Here is a 21,488-nt window from a genome sequence, read left to right as displayed (position 1 = left end):
CTTCAAGTTTCAAATCATTCATTCATCCCTTCTAAGTGCGAAATTGAGGAGCAATTTGAGGAGCGAAATCCAGCAGATTGGAGGCGAATTTTTGCTAAGTGTTGGAGGTTAAAGAAGGAGAAGCTCTTTTGGAGGCTAATGGAGGCATAATTCATCCAAAGGAAGACCACAATTCAACCCTTGTCCAGCAAAATCCGGTCTTCTTTCATCATTTTCCAAGGTTTTATAGTTAGGCTTTCAAAGGAGAAGGTATGAAGAATCATTTTGAAGCTCTTATTCAAGATTTATTTTGATTTCATTGCCATTAATTTGAAAAATTAGAATTCTGGATTTATCATGTCATTTCCAAATCAATATCTTAAATCATTCTCTTGGAAGGTCCTAAATTCTATGCTTTAAGGTTTGATGCTCAAAGACTAACTCTAATCTTTTGTGTAGGCATCAAATGGCGGCCCTGGAGTCGGAGGATCAATTACTTGGCGGACCCTCATCAAAGAAGATCAAACCAGGACAAGGACGACCTCCTCCAGTCCAGCATCAACAAGGACGACCTTCTCCATCTATCTTCCAGTCCAGCATTTGAAGGAAAGCATCACCAAATTGAGCATCAACCAAGTGTTAGACAAGGTGGCATCCTAGTCATCATTCCTCCAGTCGGGTTGGTCCACCTCAGCATGTCCAGATTCAATGTACCTGACTCATTAAAGGTGGCACAAACTTCGATGTACTTACCCCAACTATCCATTGGTCGAATATTCCAGAGAAGACATGTGTCCAATTAATACAATTATTTCATTGTGTTGGTTGAAAATTTTGTACACTTGAGGGAAATATACAAAATTGTGGTTTCAACCACAGCACACGAGTAAAAACTCTCCTAATTAAGGGAAGGCTCCCCCTATCTAACTAAAACTGAAATAAAAACAGGATGGGACAGCAGTCTTCCTTCTTTCTTCAAGAAAGACAATATCCTTTTCTCTTCACAGAAAAGGATAGCGATTGAAAATGAACAGCAGTAACTACTTTCAAGTGAAATGAGAGAAAGGAAATGAAGTTTCCTGAAAGCGCAAAGACTTCCGTCACTTCCTTCAGGACGGGACAGCAATATCAAGCTCAAAGACTTGACTATTGGAAGTCCTATCTACCCTTTGCTAGACTAAATTTTTACAATGGATAAAAGATAACAGCTCAAAGACTGGAATAATTTATTCTTTTAACACAAAGACAAGAACTAATACAAGCTCAAAGACTTGCTGCTATTTCTTATCAAACAGTAATTTTCCTCAAGAATAGACGCAAGCTCAAAGACTTGCTGCTCCTTCTAGAGATTTTCCTATTTTAATTAATCTTCTCTACTTGCAGCTCAAAGACTTCAAATCAGATTGGACTAAGCTCCTTTAGAAACACTTTGCATAGAAGAAATAAAAAGATTCAAACTCAAACATGTAGTTCAAAGACTCAAAACTTGAGTAATCCTTCTTTCTTATTCTTCAAAACCTTCAATTCACATACATAAGCTCAAAGACTTCTTGCTGTAAATTTGGCAGAGTTTTTGCTTGCTTTCAAAAAGATATATTTACAATGGACCTCTCAAGTATTTATAGAAGAGGAGCCTTGAGAAAAAGGTGGGAGGATCCTAACTAACTTGAGAGATTCTCTCAACCACCAAGACTCCTTCAATAAATAACTGAGACTTCATTAATTAACTAAGAGTTACTCTAACTAACTAAGACTTATTCCAACTACAGTCCTAATCGGACACAACTTGTAGTTGCCTTACATGTAATTACAAAAGTGCAAGTAATGTGTAACTTGCATTTTACAAAAAATACTTTTACATGTAACTTGTCAAAACGAAATTACAAATGCATAACTAAAATTATTCCATGTGTCTAAAGACACGACTCTAACTGCATCATCCTTTGTCTGTGATGATCTTCATGTCGCTTCAGGATGCTAGAACTTGAAGTATTATAGATTGGTAAAGACATCTTGAACCGGAACGGGAACTTGCATCCTTGTCTTCTTGCTTGGGGTAGTACTAGCTTTTCAAGAGGGAACGGGCTGCCTTCCTCTTTTCATGTCATGACCATCTTTGTCTTGAAAACATTCTATGCTCTTAACCATGAATTGTTGTTGTATCTCTTCTTTGTATCATCCTTCATTCTTGAAATCTTCTTGCAAAATAAGGCCCATGCCTTAATCCATTGATTTGGTAGATCGTGTGTGCAAACCGGACTGACAAGGGAAGGGATAAATTGATGCGAAAATGAGCTCACAAGTGAATTTCGGGTTTTGGAAGTTGCATTACATGTGTGGGATAAACAAGAGAATTAACTTGCAAGTGTGGGAACAAACATGCAACTTCATATGCGTAATGGGTAACTACAAGTTTGCACTTGCAATCGGACTTTTAAACTCAATTTCAAGTGTTTTTTGAGTGCATTTTGGACCAATTTCGGGTTCTGGATGGCTGACCGCAGGTAGACTTTAAATGGGGAAAATGGATGAAAGTGTGAAATGAGTGGATGAAATGGTATGTACGGATGAGGGAAACGAATATGAATTTTTTTTTGAGAAGATCATCTTCAAGAAAATGGGAAGAACTTGATTTTTTAATCATTGAAGCTTGATTTTTGGACTAAAGAAGGTTAAGTCTTTGTCCAAAAAGGGAAGAACACATCAAAACATTCCTCTTGCAAATGATTGGGAAGAACACATCAAGAGGTAGAACTCTTTACACTTGCAAATCTCTTTGCAAATTTGGGAAGAACACATCTTTCTTATTTTGAAACTTGATTTTTGGACCAAAGAAGATTAAGTCTTTGTCCAAAAAGGGAAGAACACTAATTTTCCTCTTACTTGCAATCGGGTTTTTTAAAACCCGAATGCAAGTAAAGAAGGAGAAATTCCAAAGGGGAAGAACAACTTTACTTTACAAATTTATTTGTAAAATGGGGAATTTCCTCTCATAAAAACCGATTTTAGGGAAGAACCAACCATTTACAAATTTACAACTAGAAAGGAGAAACAACAAAACAAGAAAACAAGAAAAATGAAACAAGAAGAAAATAAATCTTACCTTGCTCCAATCTGAAAATGCCTCTCCAAAAGATGATCAATCTTTGAAATAAAGAAGAATATCTCTTAAAAAGAAATAAACTGTATTCCAAAACCCTAGCCACGTTTTTGAAAAAATGCCCAAAACTGAAAAACGTGGCAGCAAATGCATGAGAAATGGCATGGAAAATGACCAAAACTCTTTCTAACCTCAATACCTTAGCATACCAAGTCAAAACGATTCACAACATTGCTGATTTGTGGCATTTTTAATGAAGAAAAACGTGGTTTTTTAAGAAAAACGTGGTTTTTTAGCAAAAACGTGTTTGCTGTTATAAACCTAAAAACCAGCAAACTTAACCTCCATGTGGCATGAAAGGTGTCTAAAAATGCATGGAAATAGGAAGGAATCCAAAACGCCTTCTATCTCCCAAAAAATCTCCACAAAAATTTGCTAAAAATCTTCAAAAAACATGTTTTTCCTTGCAATTCGGGTTTTTTGGAACAAACTGCAAGTTTAAAATGTATGAAACAATGAAAATTGGGTTTTAAAAATGTAATTACGAGTTTAAAATCCTCAGAAAAGCACTTTATGAGCAAAATCGGGTTTTAGAAAAGAAATTGCAAGTAAAATTACTTGTAATAGGGAAATAGAATTCCCTTTACAAGTGATTTCACTTAAAACATGTAAAGGGGTTTTAAAATCCCATTTACAAGTTTTATTTTAACATTATAAAAACAACTTTAAGCTATAAAGACATGTAAAGGGGTTTTAAAATCTCATTTACAAGTTTTTAAACACTTAAAGTGAAGCTACTGGTAATGGGGGTTTTAAAACCCCCACTATAAGTTTTATAAAAACTTGCAGTTGGAGAAAAATTCCCCTACAAGCCTAAAAGCTTCAAGGGGGTTTTGAAAAACAAATTACCAGTTACTGGTAATCATTGAAAAATTCCCCTACATTGAAGCAAAAACATAGCAAACGGACTCGAAACGTGACGAAATTTGAAACGTAGCTTGGGGATGGATTGAGGATTAAGCCAGTCCAAGGATTAGTCAAAATTTTGCCTCGGGAAGTGTGCCATAGAGTAAAAACTTCAACTTGCAGTGACTGTTCTAAAACCCGAAATTGCATAGAAAGCTAGGAAAAAGAAGACCAAAACTCACCAAAACTTGGACAATGATGGCAAAGACACCCCCCAATGATTTGACACTATCAAATGTGAGTTTTTTACCTCGTAAAACGTGCCTTGGAGACAAAAATGACACTTTTAAGGTAAAAATTTGTAGGGGTTGTCACATTTTTGAGAATCCAAAAATGAGGACAACACATTGGTCAGAATTGAGTTTGTTGTAACAAACCCTAATTAGGGTTTTCATTGTAGAATCTTGGCCATTGATCTCAAATTGATCTTAGCCATTGAATTGTATTATGGGCACTATATAATCCCCGACTCTTCATTTTGTAAAGGCTAATAGAAAATAGTTAGTCAGTAATTAGAAGGTGAATAGTTAGAAATAGTGAATAGTCAGTTGATAGAATAGCAATTAAAGTAGAATAGAGAGAGAAGGCAAAGATTGTTGCCAAGATGTTGTTGTAAAAGACTTGTAAAACTTCATTGAAGAAATGGTGAAATTTATGGGTCGATCCAACAATTTGCATGGTCTCTATACTTCTCAGCTTTTGATTTCATGTTATTAGATGAGTGGAAGAAATGTGTTTGATTGATGGTGAAATTTGTATATCCATACTACTAGCAGTTTGTTGATTGTAGACTTGCCTTGTGTAGTCAACTGGAATCATTCAACTTAAGCTTAACTTCAATTGTCTCTTCTTCATTGATATGCATCAACCTGATGGTGTCTATGCCTGCAGTGATGATCTGAACATCATAAAGCTTTCCTCCGAAGATCGCACTAACCTTGTGGAGATGGTCCTGTGATGTCAAAACAAGACTTAGTTAGAATTTCATCAAAGATCAATCATTGCTCCTACATTCCTTAGTATCAGAATTAGATCCTTTCCTCGCCCTCGTCCTTTTTCCTTTTTTCAAAATCTAAGCCCTTTTTCCTTTTTTCAAAATCTAAGCCAGTGAAATCCTGTGTTCCAGCAATGTTCAAAGCAAATCAGACGTTTAGTCATCAAGTGTAAGTCCCCTTGTGATTCCAGCAAAATCACATCATACCACAAAGAGCTTATCCACGAGTAGAGAACCTACATACAAGAACCTTGGAGTTCCCTCGACTGATCCTTCGGCGAGATCTTCAACAGTCAGGAAACTTTGCTCAAGAGAGGATAAGGTACCTTCAGGTATTTTATTCTGTGTTTGGTCGTGTACAAAATACACATCAACACACCCCCAAGGTAGGGTCAAGGGGCAGTGCCCCGCGAGGCCAAAAAAACTTATTATTTAATAAAGGCGTCGGGGTTATTTTTCTATTGGCTGACATGTTGTAACCCTAATTTTTCTCATTCTCAGGTGGAGGTTGTAGTGAACAAAGACAAGACCATTCATTTTAAAAAAACTTTTTAAAATGTTTTTTTTTTGTCATTTTACTTAACCCAGGCAGTAGCCAAGTTTGGGGCTTGGGACTCGCCAAGTTTGGCGAGGTTGAGCCAAACTTGCCAACTTGGCGAGTTTGGCGAGTTTGCTCGCTAGACTTGGACGAGTCCGAGTCCGAGTCCCAAAGACTCGACGAGCATGACTCGGACTCGGACTCGCCGAGTTTAGGCGATTCATGGCGATTCCCGTTTCTTTGGTATGCACATTTCTTTGAGGGACATTGTGTGTGCTGTAAGTGAATATGAGATTTGAACCTATTGGACAGAGTTGCTGAAGATTGATTTACATATTCAAGTGAGGAGAAACTTTCAGCTAATTGATTGTATTTGACAGTTCCTTTTGCAGAAGTCAGAAGATTGAAATATATATTTACAGTGTTTTGAAAGATTTTATAAATCTGAGGAATGTAATGTTCATAGATGTCGACACATAAAGACATATCCATTTTCTGTTCTTAAACTTTTTGTAGTTGATTTTCATTTATGTACCAGAGGTTGATGCCTCAGCTAGTTGGAGTTGAAGCTCCTCTTACATAGAGTTGGTGGACTATTTTGTAATTGGGTTGGTGCCCAATTTTCTGAGATATTGTAAGCCGTGGTTTTTTACCTGAAAGGGTTTCCCATGTGATAAAACTTGTGTCTCTGTCTCTATGTTTTAATGTCTTAAGCTGTTTTTATCATTTAAAATACTGATTCACCCCCTTCGCCCCCACTCCCCTCTCAGTATTTTCTGGTTTCTTTTCAGTCCACTCTTGATGTAGTAATTTTTGTTGATCCAATTGATAATAAACTCAATATTATAAATATTGTTGAGCATTGGTACAAGAGTTTGTTGAGCTTATTTACTCATGCTGTAGATGTAGTTGTCAATCCAGTTGATGATGAACTTAGTATTACAAATACTGTTAATATTTGTACTATTCACTGACAAACTAGTAAGAAAATTGTAGATTTGCAGTCAATTCCCATAGAGGATAATTATACACTCAATATCTATGATTTCCCATTTTGATTGAGATATTGATAATTAACCACTGAGACTGCTAGATTTGCAACTCATTACATATTATTTGAGGCTATGGATATTGTCTCTTGTTGATTATAATTTTGCACTTGATTTGTAACTTGAAAATTTGGAAGTGTGGCTTACAAACAGTTTCCATTAATTTGAAAACCTGAAAGGGTAACCAAATGGAGACTTGTGAGGAAAATTAGAGAGGGTTTCAGTGATTTGTGCATCTCTATAAACAGGTTCATAAAAGTTCTCTTTTGGGGGGCTTTTCAACAATTCTCCATTCTCATCTTATGGGGTGAGGTGGGTCGGGTGGTGGTGGTGGCGGCGAGCATTAAGTTTTAGATTTTGAGTTCATTGACCATGGTACTTGGAGGTTTTTCACATTGTCCATTGAAGATTTGTCATTGCAAAATATTGCAAATTACAACAATTGCTGCTTATCTCTACAACATCTTAGCAAGTAATGTTCAACCCAACCCCGAACACTTGATATTGCACACTTCATTTTGTTTTTTGATGACTATGCATGGAGCAAGATCATCATATGTCTAAATTTTTAACATTGCTACTGGAGCAGTTTTGTCTGTCAACATGTGTCTTCATTTGAGAGAATCATAGATAGCATTGGTTCACGTTTTTAGCCTAATAGAAAGTCAGATCATTTAGTGTATGCTTCAACACACTTTTGGTCTACTCATGGGATGCTCTAATTATCCAATTTTGAAGTCACGTAGTGTAGCTAGCACACATTCGGGTTAATCATGGGCACAATCATTCTGGGTATCCCGTTTTCAAGTCACATAGTGTAGCTGGAACACTTTTGGGGTACTCATGGGTGTAATTAGCCTAGGTTATCTAGTTATTGGGTCACACAGGTACAATCAGCTTCGAGACAGAAGTGAGACAGAAGTGAGACAGAAGTGAGACAGAAGTTGAACAATTTTCTTCTACCAGTTTCACCACTCAAAATTAATGCTGGGATTTCAATCAGCACAAAAATGGTCATGAAAATTTTCACAACAAAATGGGATATAGCATTTACGCAGCTAATTTGTGAAAACAAACTCAAGTATTTACCAAGTCAATATATTGATTCTTGAAAATTTTAAGACTGCAAATGGGAACAAGCTATCACTCAAGAAAAATCTTTTACAAAAGACTTGAGCTCCATATCAAGAAAATGAGTTGTCAAAAACAAGTTCCCTAACGTACAACACAAACAGTGGATTTACCACTACCTCTAAAATGAAGCGGGCGGTGTAGAACTAGTGTACATAATACTTTATATTTTGTATTCCCTAGATACACTAGGAGCTGGACAATCATCTAGAAGATAAATTGAATAGTCATTTTCATATTGATACATATGTACATTTGATTGCGTGGATTAAGCTTTTAATTGGATATTTTTCTGGTTGTCTAATTCCCATCCATTTCATTAGTCAATCTTTTTTGCATTTCCTTCCCATTCTTGACAAAATGCACATACATAGATAAAATAGAACTGAAACAAAATTGAACAAAATTAGCACTACTACTATACTTACTCTTAGCTATAAGATTTTAGAAAGAAGTTGGGAAAAAAAGGAATTTCAGAACTATGGACCTATTATTTGAGCAAAATATAGTTTTCAGGATACTTTATATTGTCAACCTTTCTTTTTCCTTAATTACGTGAAAACATTATGTATATCTTGTGTATTTTATTTGGGTCACATTAGGTGAATCAGTACTCACATTGTCAAATTTCATTGTTCTTTGAATAATTTTATTTCCACCATTACTATTTTGGCCACTATCACTACAAGCTGTTGATATCTCTTTAAGTTCATGTAAGAACTACTGAATTTCATAGAGTAATATAATCAGGATCTTACTTGAATAGTGTTTCTAGATATGATTTTTCATGTTTTATTAGTACCCTTAAATGCAATTATGAGTGAAAACTTTGCATATATTCATGTGTAAAGTATCTTTTGTAGGTAAGTGGAGTCTTAGTTTGCGAAGCTGGTTGCATCCTAGAGAACCTTGATACCTTTTTAGCTGATCAAGGGTATAAATTACTTTCCTTTAGAGTTAGTGTTATGTGTTTAATTTCTATGATGTTTGGTGAGACAAGTTTATTATTATTGTTTTCTTTCATTAGATGGTATGTTGTGAATTTATGAAGATCAATTGATTCAAATATTTGTTAATCCAGGTACATGATGCCCATTGATCTAGGTGCAAAAGGAAGCTGCCAAATTGGTGGAAATATTTCCACAAATGCAGGGGGCATACGCCTTTTGAGATATGGGTCTCTCCGTGGAAATGTTTTAGGTAAAAGTTTGAAACTAAATTCTATATGAAGGATCATTTATTGCTTTTACTTAATTTAGAATGCACAACGTTTTTTTGGTTATCACAATAATTGATGTCGCAGAGGGAAAGAATAAAAATAAATCTTTTCTCAATCTATACTGGCATCAAATAAACCTAAAATAGCTTCTATATGTTGGTTTGTCCAGGCCATCTTGCTGCTTCAACATCTGTAGGGCATTCTCCTGAGCATACCATATTCCAAGAATATGTTGCTCTTAATAACTATTCTTGTAGAGTTGTTTGGTTCATTTATCTAGGGTTTATTCAATATTCATTATTGGCATATTTGGGATTCTCTTTTTATTGCATTAATACTGAGAGGCATTGTATAATGGCAGCAAGGGGTGGAACATAATGATGTGAGTGTGTTAACAAAAACCCTTATTTTTTATCTTAAATTTGATAGCCATTTACATGTCAAAATATTAATATTTAATAATGAACATAATATTTCCAAAATAAGAAACACATAAAATTTATGTCATGCATATAATAAATAAAAAATTCTAAAGAAAAATAAAATAACTTTTAATTAAATAAAATAGCTCCAAATTGATACCTCTTGACATTTTTTAGATAGATGTATTTAAGATATCTATATTAGCTTAAAAAATTTCAAAGTACCAAATTGGCAATGCCAAAATGCTGATTAGGGTTTAAAAAGTTTACTCAGTGCACTACATGTTATAGTGGGGCTGAGCCAATTCCTGCAGTCTAAAAAAATGCTTATTAGGGTACACCCATCTTTTTCACTATGAAAATTATTTAAAATGCAATTTACAGTATTGTAAAAGTGTAAAGGCACAAATAGCAAGATCACCAATGACAATGATATTTTAAAAGATATTGAGTACAACATCGAGCTTTGCTGATGCACAGACTGCTACTGATGATTAAAATTGTTGCTAGAATACCAAATATATGTCCCTTACAGTATCTATTATCTCTAGAATTGTCTGAAACAAACTCTGTGTTATCTGTTTGCTCAGAAAAACTCCTGGACACGGCTCCAATTCATTCCTCGTCCAGGTTTGTGGTGTGGTCCACAGTGGGTGCAAGCAGAGCATGGACTTTGTGCTGCAGATTTCTTTATGTCCATGGAACCACCTGGGAAAATATAGGGCCCAAATCCCATGCCCAGAATGAACATTCTAGAAACCATTGCCTTTTTTATTTTATTTTCCTTCACACTGTAATTTTTTTTTTTTCATCTTTATAAAAAATAAAAATAAAAAAGGTTAATGACATTGATTTTTTTTAATTGATAAATGGTTGGTCACAGCCAATGTGGCACATCAGCGCTGAAGGGCTGAGGGTTCATTTAAAATAAAATATTTATAAAAATTAAGCATTAGAATTTAGTTCATTTTAAATAAAAATATATTTATTAACATTTATATTATTAAGCATTAGAATTTAGTTCATTTAAAATTAAAAAATATTTATTAAGATTTATAATGTAATAATTATTATCATTTTTTAATATACTTAGGTCAGATATAAATTTTAACACTTTCATATTTCTTTTATTTTAATATTTTAAAATATATTTAACTTTTAATATTTTTAAATTTATTTACAATTTAATATTTTTTTTTTCAAATTTTAATATCTTTAAATTTATTAAATATGTTAAGATTCCTATTTTAGGCTAAACCATGTATATATTTATGATTTTATATGTTTTTACTTTTTTGTACCGCAAAAAATACCAAACACCAAATATATTTTCCATAATGGCATACCTGAACCCAAACCGGTAACTTAAGAACACAATTTGACCAATTAGACCTTCAGTGCATAAAATTATTCTAAGCTAAATTGATTTGAATGTCAATGCATTATTTCTGCAATTTGCACAAAGCTATTCAAGTGGGATGGTACTGAGAAATGAACAGTGCAGAACTCTGTCAGTAGTAATTTCTTGCTTCTCGATATTTTGAAGGAATCATGATTCCCTCTTTTACCTTATGTTAACCTGATCAAACTTCACTGAAAATTGACATTGTTTTTGTTTTGAGAACTCTTGATATTTTTTAATTATGAGTGTGCCAAATTCAGGGCTTGAAGTTGTTCTTGCAAATGGCACCATTGTTGATTTGCTTGGGACCTTAAGAAAAGACAATACAGGCTATGATCTAAAGCAGCTATTCATAGGTCAGTTGTCTTGAAATGCTCTTAAGAAATGATTAATTTGTGCACTGTTTTATGTTTGAAAATTGAAACATTCAGAATCTGCTTTTCATTCTATTTGGGTTTATCTACTCAATAACACAATCAGGTTTATATTGTTCATGGTGACCATGGTATTTCCTCTGAAAATTTCAGGCAGTGAAGGCACCCTTGGCATTGTCACAAAAGTTTCATTGCTTGTGGCACCAAGGCTTTCATCAATAAATCTTGCATTTCTTGCTTGTGAAGATTATCTTAGTTGCCAGGTGATACAATTAATGGTTTGCTTTCATTCTTTCTTTGTATTTTCCCAATATCTCTATCGTTTTGCTTTCTCTTTGGGTTGTACTGGAATATATCTTTCTTCAAAAAATCTTACAATTACATTATTTCTGGAAGTGCATTCTGTAAAAATATTTTTAACATACTATGGTAATATTCAAATACATTTTTTGTGTGAGGCCCTTTTGTTGAAGGGCTTGAAAGTGATCCAAAATTGGATGGTAAAATTCACTTTGTTCAGTCTGGACCAGATTTAGGGATGTTGGCAGTAACTGTTCAAAATAGGTGAAGATGGCCGTCGCAGTTTGGAGTCAATAAAAAAACACCGAAGTTTGAATTATACTCAAGAAAACTTCAAAATATTGACATTGGCAATGGAAGAGATGAGATGAACATCTTGTATGGAAACAAAGCAGTGAATTAGAAAGAGTTGCAGGCAACAGCTTTTTTATTTTCATTACCTGACATATGCTGGGGAAACCAGAAATGTTGGAATTATATATGAAATGGGATTAGCTATAATTGCTAGCATAAGATAGCATCATGCTCATGCATGGGAGGTAAGATATTGGATGGTCAAATGTGAGTAAGTGTAAGCTTGAGTTAGAGCGCGTTGTGACCTTTTCACACATCGCCCCATTGCTAACGGAGACCCCCTCTTTTCCTGCTTCTCGCGTTAGTTAGTTTAGGGTTTTGGTAGCTTAGTGGGCAATTTTGAGTTTCCCATGCCCGAGTCTTGGAATTTTTATCACGCCTAGTGTCGTTTAGGGTTTTTTTGAAGTTATAGGATCAAGCACGTAAAGTTGAGATTTCAAATGATCCTAATTTTGTCTAAGTGTAGACCTTTTGAGCATTAACATGTTTTTGAACGTCCATGTCGGTGATTTTAAAGTGCTAAGGTATTTTAAGTCCTTTTGGAGTTGTTTTCTCGCTCCTAGGAAGTTATCCAGTTGATTTTACGCTTTATCCCGAAAGGTTTCCTTATTTTTCGCTCAATTTTTTGGCAAATTTGCCCAAGTCCAGATGAGTTTTATTGTGTTTCGCAGTGATTTCAAGTGGAAAAATCATCATTTTCTAGATGAAAATCTATATTCTAGGGGTTTAAAGGTCAAAATTCCACACTAGAGGTGCTTTTCCCCTTATATTCCTGACTACCCATGATTTTCCCCCAATCAAAATCTAGATTGGACATGGATTTCCCCTAAAATCCAGACTTGCCCCATTTTTCGACCATTGAGAATCCATACTAGGGTCGTTTTTCCCCAAGATGCTATAATTTTGACTAAGTGTTAGGATTTTGTCTTGACTACCTGTTGACGTGTTTTTTTTGACAACGTCGAACACAGAATAAAGTTGCCTAATGGTCACTTCACTCTCTCTTGATCAAAGTACGATTGCATGCTAAGATTGCAAGAAGTTCAAACAATCGACTCCAAGGTTCCTTTATGCTACGGACGTGACTCAATTGGTTGATGTGATTGCTGGTAATCCAAGGGGCCTTACGTTTGCATCGTTCGTTCACTTCTTTATTGTGGTTGGAACTCCATCATCGGATATGGCAATTAAGCGATGTGTAAAATTCCGGACTGAGACTGATTGTACATTAATGTGTACTGTGAAATTCTTGACTAGGACTGATTGTAAATTAATGTGTATGTCCAGATTTTGCAGAGAAACATTATTAAATTTAATTGATTGATTATCATAGGGCATATAAGTTTCATTCAACAGTAAATTCCATGTAATCCAAAATTAACCCTCACGCTTACGGACCAACATAGCATTCATGTAACATTCACTAAACACATTTAATATTGTAAGATTAATACTTTCGTGGTGCACCTGAGTTCACAGTAATGCAATGCCAAATTTGTCGCGAAGGTCCTCTAGAAGTGTTATTGTTGGCACATCGATAAGCAAATAGAAAAACACCTGCGATACCAATATTCCACTACTTCCTCCTGCACTGTAAGTCCACTTAACCCTTTATGGAACGGAAAACAAACATTGGTTCATACTCGTCACGATCACAGAGTGTAATCTGTGCAATTCACATGACCAACATCATCTCCCGTTATCGGGACTCTTAACCACGGGTTACAAGTCAGGTTGTGTCGTCTTCTCGGCATTTGGAAACCACGCCCGCACTTCTTCGGAAGTCATATTCAACACTATGTTCGTATTTAGCACTCGACACTGTGTGAAAACATACCCGACGCTACGTTTGATAATGACGCCTGATACTGCGTATGGTATAACACCCGAAACTGCGTTTGTTAATAACTCACCACCACAAACATAGGGTCTATGCATACATGTATATACTGGTCTCATGCCAATCCAGAACTCCTTGACGAACACCAACACGATTCCACTCCACTGCCCACGCAGCCACGTCTCCACCAATAGGTCAGTTCTTACTGACGAAAGGGGATTGAATTTCTGTTGGTATCCCACCACACAGGAATGAAAGTCTCTGTATCTTCTCCAATCTGCCTCGACAACTCCCGCTATGTCCATTTATTCACCTATGAAGTGGTTTTATGAACTAACTTTATTCAAGGAGCGTTAACATTATATTAATTATTTATGTTAATCCCAGATTAGAATGTTAATATAAAAATAATTAATATCGTGCTATCTTTATATTCGTGGTCTATTAAGTGATTTGGGGAACATTGCAGGATGCTGCTGCTTCGAATGGACTAAAATTAACTGAAAATAAAGGGGGAAAGGGTTTAGAAGGATCTAAATCTACTCCTAAGGGCAGTGATAACAATGAATAGTGCTCTGGTGGACAAATTCCAAATAAACCAAGCTCTGCTTCGCCAAGATCAACTACAACTCCGCAAGAACCGGTGCAATCTTCTGAGGATGCTAAAGGATTTTCAAACTGAGAAAGTGTATTTGAATACCCAAAACGACGCAATCCAAACGACTATCCACAATCGAACTTGGCACAAATTTAGGGGGCTCAGACTAACTTTACACTGCAACTTACAATCAGCAAGATGCAAAAAGTATGAACCATGGAAATTCATCAAACACCATTACATTCTCCATTGAAATCAAAGCACTATACTACTTCTACTCTAAGTGAGGAAGGTGAAACCATGCAAGCTTTGAAAAAATAATTTAAGTGGACACCATCAGAGAAGAATGTTTCACTATTATTTTCTCAAAAACTTATCGCAACAATTTCATACAAAGCTCCCCCTCCTCTCAAATGAGGGGGGGGGGGGGTAGTCACCCCTTTATATAGGCCTTAGGCCATGATTACATGCAAACCCTAATTAGGGTTTTCCCTAAAAGATTCTCCACTCAAGATGTAACAAGGTGGGAATCTCCAATTAATAACCCATTGTGCCCATATACAATTAATTCAAAAGTACCCAAAATTGCATCCATTGCGCATTAAATGGACCACCTCCTTCAAATTCGCCCAACATGTGTTGAATATTCATCCATGCCAAAATCACCCCATTATGTCATAAATGCTCCATCATTTCCACATGCAGCGGCTGCTTGCAAAAGGAATCTGCCATAAATTCAACATGCAATGGCCGGGTCGCCATTTGGTCAAATATTCTGATAATGAATGCGCCACTCTACTGCCATGTGTTCAATAGATCTTGCCATGCAAGTGGACCCCGCCGTCATATATCCGCTCCTGCATATTTGGAATTGTTGGAGGGAAAATTCGAGTCAGGAAGAATTTTGTTGAAGTCTCCTCAACTTTCCTTGCTCGAAGAAGGTTTTCCATCAATTTTCACCATCTCCTATTTTTTAGGAAAATTTCCAAATTAGGGTTCCACAGTCCAGGAGAGAGAAAATTCTCCTACGAATCCAAATCTGTAAAAAGTTTTTGAAATTTGGATGTGATTTGATGCCCGAGAATGGATTTTTAGAAACTTTTCCTGGGGGAAATTTCTTGTTTAGTTCATCCCTGATTCCTTCCTTGCCAAGAAATTGTTTTTCCACCTTTAATTCATCCCGGCGTGGAATTCATGTTGTGAAGGAAATTCTCCTTTGGAAAGAAATTTGTTCCCTACCCTGAGGTAGGAAATTCTTCATACCTTAGCCAATTTTCATGATTTCCAAGAACTATGTCTTGAAGGAAGAAATTTCAAACACTCAGTCAATTTTTCACCTTTCCTGGAATTTCTTCTTCTTGGGTGCAATTCTTCCCCGATGAAGGAATTCATCTCTTTGTGCACTGTCCATGAGAAGATCATTTTAGCGCACTCCTGTGTTCCTAGGCAACATTTTACACTTGGTGGGAAATTCTTTCAATTCCATGGATTCCTTGCATCCCTCTATCTGGCGCTCCTTCTCTCACTTGGGCGCTAAAATGCCTTGGTCAAGGACTCTTGCAATTTGCCTGTTTCTCCATGCACTCTTCATTCTGGCGCTCTCCACAAGGCGGGGGCAGAAATTCCTCCTGAGGAAGGAATTCATTGTTTTGTGAATTGTCCATGTCTTCTTTTCAACATCCTTATTTTTTAGGGATCCTAAAATTTAGGAGTCAGGTTCATTGGATGGAGAATTCTGCCATGATTCCGAATCTATAACAATTTCAACTCATTTCGACGAGATTCGGTGTCTAAAAATAGCAAATTCAAAAATTTGTTCGAGGGGAATTATATTTTCTATTAATCCTTGACCCCTTGGATTCCATGCGTTAGGCAAATTTTAAACTTTTTAGCTTGGGTGTTGAATTCACCGTGCCTTGGAATTTTCACTTTTTTACACCTTCCATAGAATGCCCATTTTGGCGCCCAATCACTCCCTTGGGCGCAATTTTCATTGGAGGAAGCATTCATGGAATTGTCCTTCTCTCCTTAAGCATGCCACTTTGGCGCCTTCCCTCATGTCTGGGTGCAAATCATACTTGGCCAAGGATTTTTTTTCATTTGTCCATCCATCCTTGCCTTCTCCATTTTGGCGCCCAAGTCCACATCTGGGCGGATTTTCTCATGGGCCAACGATTCATGAAATTTTTCCGCTTATCCTTGCCTCCTCCATTTTGGTGCCCATGTCCACATCTGGGCGGATTTTCTCATGGGCCAAGGATTCATGAAATTTGTCCGCTTATCCTTGCCTCCTCCATTTTGGCACCCAAGTCCACATCTGGGCGGATTTCCTCATGGGCCAAGGATTCATGAAATTTGTCTGCTTATCCTCCTCCATTTTGGCGCCCAAGTCCACATCTGGGTGGATTTTCTCATGGGCCAAGGATTCATGAAATTTGCCCGCTTATCCTTGCCTCCTTTATTTTGGCGCCCAAGTCCACATCTGGGCGGGATTTTCACATGGGCCCAAGTCCACATCTGGGCGGATTTTCACATGGGCCAAGGATTCATGAAATTTGTCCGCTTATCCTTGCCTCCTCCATTTTGGCGCCCAAGTCCACATCTCGTTGGATTTTCTCATGGGCAAAGGATTCATGAAATTTGTCCGCTTATCCTTGCCTCCTCTATTTTGGCGCCCAAGGCCACATCTGGGCACATTTTCACCTGGGCTGAGGATTCATGAAATTTGTAGTTCGATTTTCCAGACTTGGGACAATTTGACCCCTTTGCAATTTTGGAATGACTTCCTGAACCTTGTGAATTTCTGAGCTTTCCATTTTAGGCATAGGCTTCCAACACTTGATCAATTTCTGGCTTTCTCTGTCTGCTGTTTGACTTTTCGGAATTGGAAATGTCTTCGAACGTCTGATCCTTGTTGCCTTATTTGACTGACCCTGTCAGTACTGACTTTCCAAAAATAGAAACCTTCGAAATGTTAGTGTTAGACCCCTAGACAGGGTGCAGGAATGACTTACTATAAATAGAAACTTACTAAAAATAGAAATTACTAAAAATAGTAAGTTTGATTTTTGGCAAAATGACGACATTTCGGGACTCGAAAAATTTCCTAAAAAAATAGGGACTTTCTAAAAATAGAAAGTTGCTCCGTTTGGGCTCAAATTTTACTGGGAGGTTCCTTGAAGGGTCTTGATTCCATTTGTATGTTCAGTTTTCCTGAAACCCTAACAGAAACCCCTAAAATCTAGGACAAAAGGCAAAAACCCTAAAATTCAAAAAATGAGTCCTAGACTTAGCCGAATTTGCTCAAACGAAAGGCAAACTTGATCAATATGGCCCTCAAACACTTGCAAAGAAGAGAGAATGACAAGATTGTTGCGAAAAGACCCAAAATACAAAGCCAAAAGAGTGGAAAGGCCTAAAAAGTAGGGGGTCTCCATTTGCAATGGGGCGATGTGTGAAAACGTCACAACACTACCCTCATTTTTCCACTGGGAGTATGGATAAGGTTGCAGATGACGTTTGTGATGACTCCATACCTGGATTGATTTTCCACCAGGCCTTTTGTGACAGGATTTTGAGGATTTTGGTGCGGATATTCATTCCAAACCCAAGATGATTTTCCATTGAGAGTTATTTTAATATTTTTGTGTCCGAATGAATGTCCAGACTAGGGTCGATTTTCAACTAGGGGCATTTTTGTGTTGAATGACGAAGCTTTAAGTGGAATTTTCATTCCAGACTAAGATCGATTTTCCCCTGGTCCCCAATTTTGTGCATGTTGATGAATTTTGATAGGGATTTTTATCCCTACTGGGATCGATTTTCCCTAAGGGGACAATTTTGACGTTTTTAATGATTTTTAATGGGGTTTTTTAATCCCTAACAAAATCGATTTTCCCCAATTGGCCATTTAGTTTAAATTTTGAAATATTTTAATAAATGAGCCTCATTTAACTGTTTTTGATGAAAAGCAACGATTATTTAAAAATAAAACAAAACCAATTAATGATTTGCAATGAACATTTAATGATTTTAACCTTCTAGAAGCAAATCGATTTTTGCTAGGCAAGTATAAGAACAAGTTTTTTATCCCACATTCTTTGTGTAGTGAAAGTTGATGGTGAAAGCAAGTTTAAATGAGGAGATCCCAACGTTATTTTATCATTATATTTGCCAAGTGTATTCATGCAAGGGTGATTTTTCCTCCAGTTGGCAAGTTTTGGCAAAGTGCCTAAGTGACACACTTGATTGAAGATTAATTTTATTGGCATTTTATCCTCCATTTCCAGCAAGGCGATTTTCGTGGTGGCTGTCATTGATGTTATTTGCCACGATTTTTCGGACGGGCGATTTTCTTTGATGAAGTTGGCGATTTTGGAGAGAGGGCAATTTTGTGCTCCATTCTTTGACGATTTTCCTTCACTATTGGTGATGCCTTGGCTGGGAGCTTGCTAATTTGTGAAGCTGCAGGTTGTCTTTAGATTTGTTGGCAGCCATTGTTGACTTTGGATGGTGTCTTTTGACTTGGTTTTGTGTGAAAACACAACTTTTCACACCTTTTCCTTAGTCATTGTTGATCCGGTATACTCCTTTGCATTCTAATTTGAACATGATTTCTAGGTATAAGGAGGCGTTTTCAGACTTTGGTCTGAAAGTTATTGATTTTTGACGAACTTAATGAGGGTTTTATACCCCAATCTTGTCACATTTTTGTATTCAATTGTTGAAATCTATCAAGAGTGTGGATTATTTTCCTGATTTCCATACCCAAAATTAGTCTAAATCATTAAGAAGTCAAGAATTTTGTCTAGAATATTATTTATTTTCCTAAATTCTAACTTCAAGCTTCGTATAGGTGCGATATCGAAGTCCGGACTCAAGGAAAGGAGAGAACGACAGAAGATACTTGAGACTGGATTCTATCCAGAGTCCAAGATGTCATCCAGATGGAAGGAGATTACAGACACGAACATGCATTTCCTAAACATGAACCAAATGCGATAGCATATGTTCAGAATTGGAAGCCAGATTCCTTCCCTAGCCTATGTGAACATTATGAAGAGTGGCATTTATCAGGCCGCTGGATTTCTACAATCCATACAGTGCAGTAAGCTTATCCTGGAGTGTGCACGATGCTATGATCCTCGCTCCCGAATGATCAAGACTCCTAAGGGTGTCGTCATTGCCTACCTTGCCGAGGATGCGATTGCTGAGGTATTTGGAATTCCACATGGACCGAACATGAAAGATATAACCAAGGATGAATATGAAGACCGATACAAGATGGATGCATGCAAGACCGTAGTAAACAAGGAGTGGATGATCGAGCCCAGGCCTCATCATTCCAAGGCTCCCAAGACACTCATGTGCACAGAGTTCAAAGAGGAATATAGTGATTTAGTATTCTTTCTTAACCGAGTGATGGGGATGCCGCAGGGTGCAATGTACGGTGGATGGATGTTCTATTTCATCCAAGATTGTCTAAAAGGAACATTAATAAATTGGTCTAGAATCATAAGTGACAATCTCGACTTTCAGCTGAGGAATGTGGAGTGTTCCAAGTCATTCGCCATGACTTCCTATTTGGTGTACTTTCTTGCACGGTTTGTTACATACAAAGGATTGATTTGCAGAGGTGAAATCAGGAATGGCCAAGGACAATTCAAGAGTTATGAGTGTTATCCACAGTTGAACATGTATAGAATTGAAGATTATAAGAGAGTGAATGATGTATTCACAATGTACATCATGCGGATGCTGCAAGGTGGAGTCCACAAGAGGTTGTCCAAGGAGGCAACGGAGTTGATAGAGAAATATGGATCGTGGTATATTCAGTTTGCCAGTTTCACATACCTTAGGATTCATGGATTTCACTCCGAACCCTACAGGCTTCCTAGGCATCCTTCTGACAGTGAGCTTGTTGGAAGTGGTGAGACAACTTCTGAAGTTTGATTCCATTCAGAAAGAGAAGCACATGACGGGCATGACATTTCCTATTTTAGTTGGGAAAACGTTGGAGGTTTGCCAGTCCGCCTTAGCAGCTAGCACAACAAGTGAGGAACTTGCATTCTATCGATTTGCAACATACAAGAAAAGAGAAAGGTTTGATCCAGATGAGAAAGTTGGAAGGATCAGGGGAGAGAAGTTTATCCACAAGGTAGACATAGAAGATTATTGGGCCAACTTGATGGACGAGCAGGCAGTGAAGAGACAAATGTGGTCCAGGATGTCAGTGGATTTCATGAGGAAGTGTAGACTTTTTCTCATTCCTGACCAAGTGTTAGATGACAAGGATCATATGTATCCACAATATGAAAATGAAATGAAGAAGGCGATTCTATTGCCTAATTGGTCAGAGTCAGAAGAAATAGATTTCAGTGTATTGATGAGAGAGGTATTGAGTTTCTCCTGAGCATGTGTGGATATTCAGATGAATAAGTTAGTTGATATGGGTGTCTCCTTCACTTATGAAAAGATGAAACAGGATGAATCCGCTTTCGAGGACGATTAGAGGACTCTTAGTGATGTCAGGATTCATGCAGATGAGGAGAGTGAAGCTCCCAAGCGAAAGAAGAACACACCAGGAGAAGTCAAGGCTAGAGGGAAGAAGATTGAGGAGGTCAAGAAGAAGAAACAAAAGACTACCATTCCTTCGCCTATCATTCCTTCACCACCTCTTAGTGTCTCATCAATTAACGAAGTTGAAATGCCAGAATAGAACGGGGAGTTCGAGCAATGTTCCAACACAGTGATACTACTAGAGAATATTCAGGATTTACATGCCACAACGACATTTGCCCCACCTAATGAGGATGATGATCAGCCAGGATCCTCTGCTGTCCTTTTGGAGGTTAGTTTGGGAAAGAATGTATATGATTTGACCAGAAATAATCTTGATAATGATGACGATGTTATCTCGGCATTGAGAGAGCTTGATCGAGATATGTGTCTCGATGATGGTATGGAGATGGCGCTATTCCTGATTGGTTGATGAAGCGTATGGAGAAAAGTAAGAAAATGATAGAGGCACTACCTATTGATTCACCATTGTCAAGTCAGCGTCGCCATCGTGGGCAGATTTCATGCCTGAAGCCGGTTGAGACAAGTGAGCAAGGAAACTTGGAAGACTCCCAAGATGACCTTCAAGCCAAAAATAACTTAAGAAGCTCAAAAATTGGCTTCATGAGCAAAAACGCGAGCCAAGGAGTCAAAAATCAGCCTA

At 37.1% G+C, this 21,488-nt stretch overlaps 1 protein-coding gene across 1 annotated transcript in view; it reads left to right on the top strand.

Moving 5' to 3' along the window:
- Positions 1–21,488, top strand: part of LOC131060922 (D-2-hydroxyglutarate dehydrogenase, mitochondrial) — a 301,696-nt gene that overhangs the window by 80,939 nt on the left and 199,269 nt on the right. Inside the window, exons 5-8 of the mRNA XM_057994361.2 lie at positions 8,621–8,691; positions 8,839–8,957; positions 11,061–11,156; positions 11,328–11,437. Coding sequence (XP_057850344.2) covers positions 8,621–8,691; positions 8,839–8,957; positions 11,061–11,156; positions 11,328–11,437 — 396 coding nt within the window. The remainder of the gene's footprint in view (positions 1–8,620; positions 8,692–8,838; positions 8,958–11,060; positions 11,157–11,327; positions 11,438–21,488) is intronic.

Source organism: Cryptomeria japonica, chromosome 1, assembly GCF_030272615.1.
Source record: "Cryptomeria japonica chromosome 1, Sugi_1.0, whole genome shotgun sequence".
NCBI lineage: Eukaryota > Viridiplantae > Streptophyta > Pinopsida > Cupressales > Cupressaceae > Cryptomeria > Cryptomeria japonica.
This window is presented reverse-complemented; position numbering and strand designations above follow the sequence as displayed.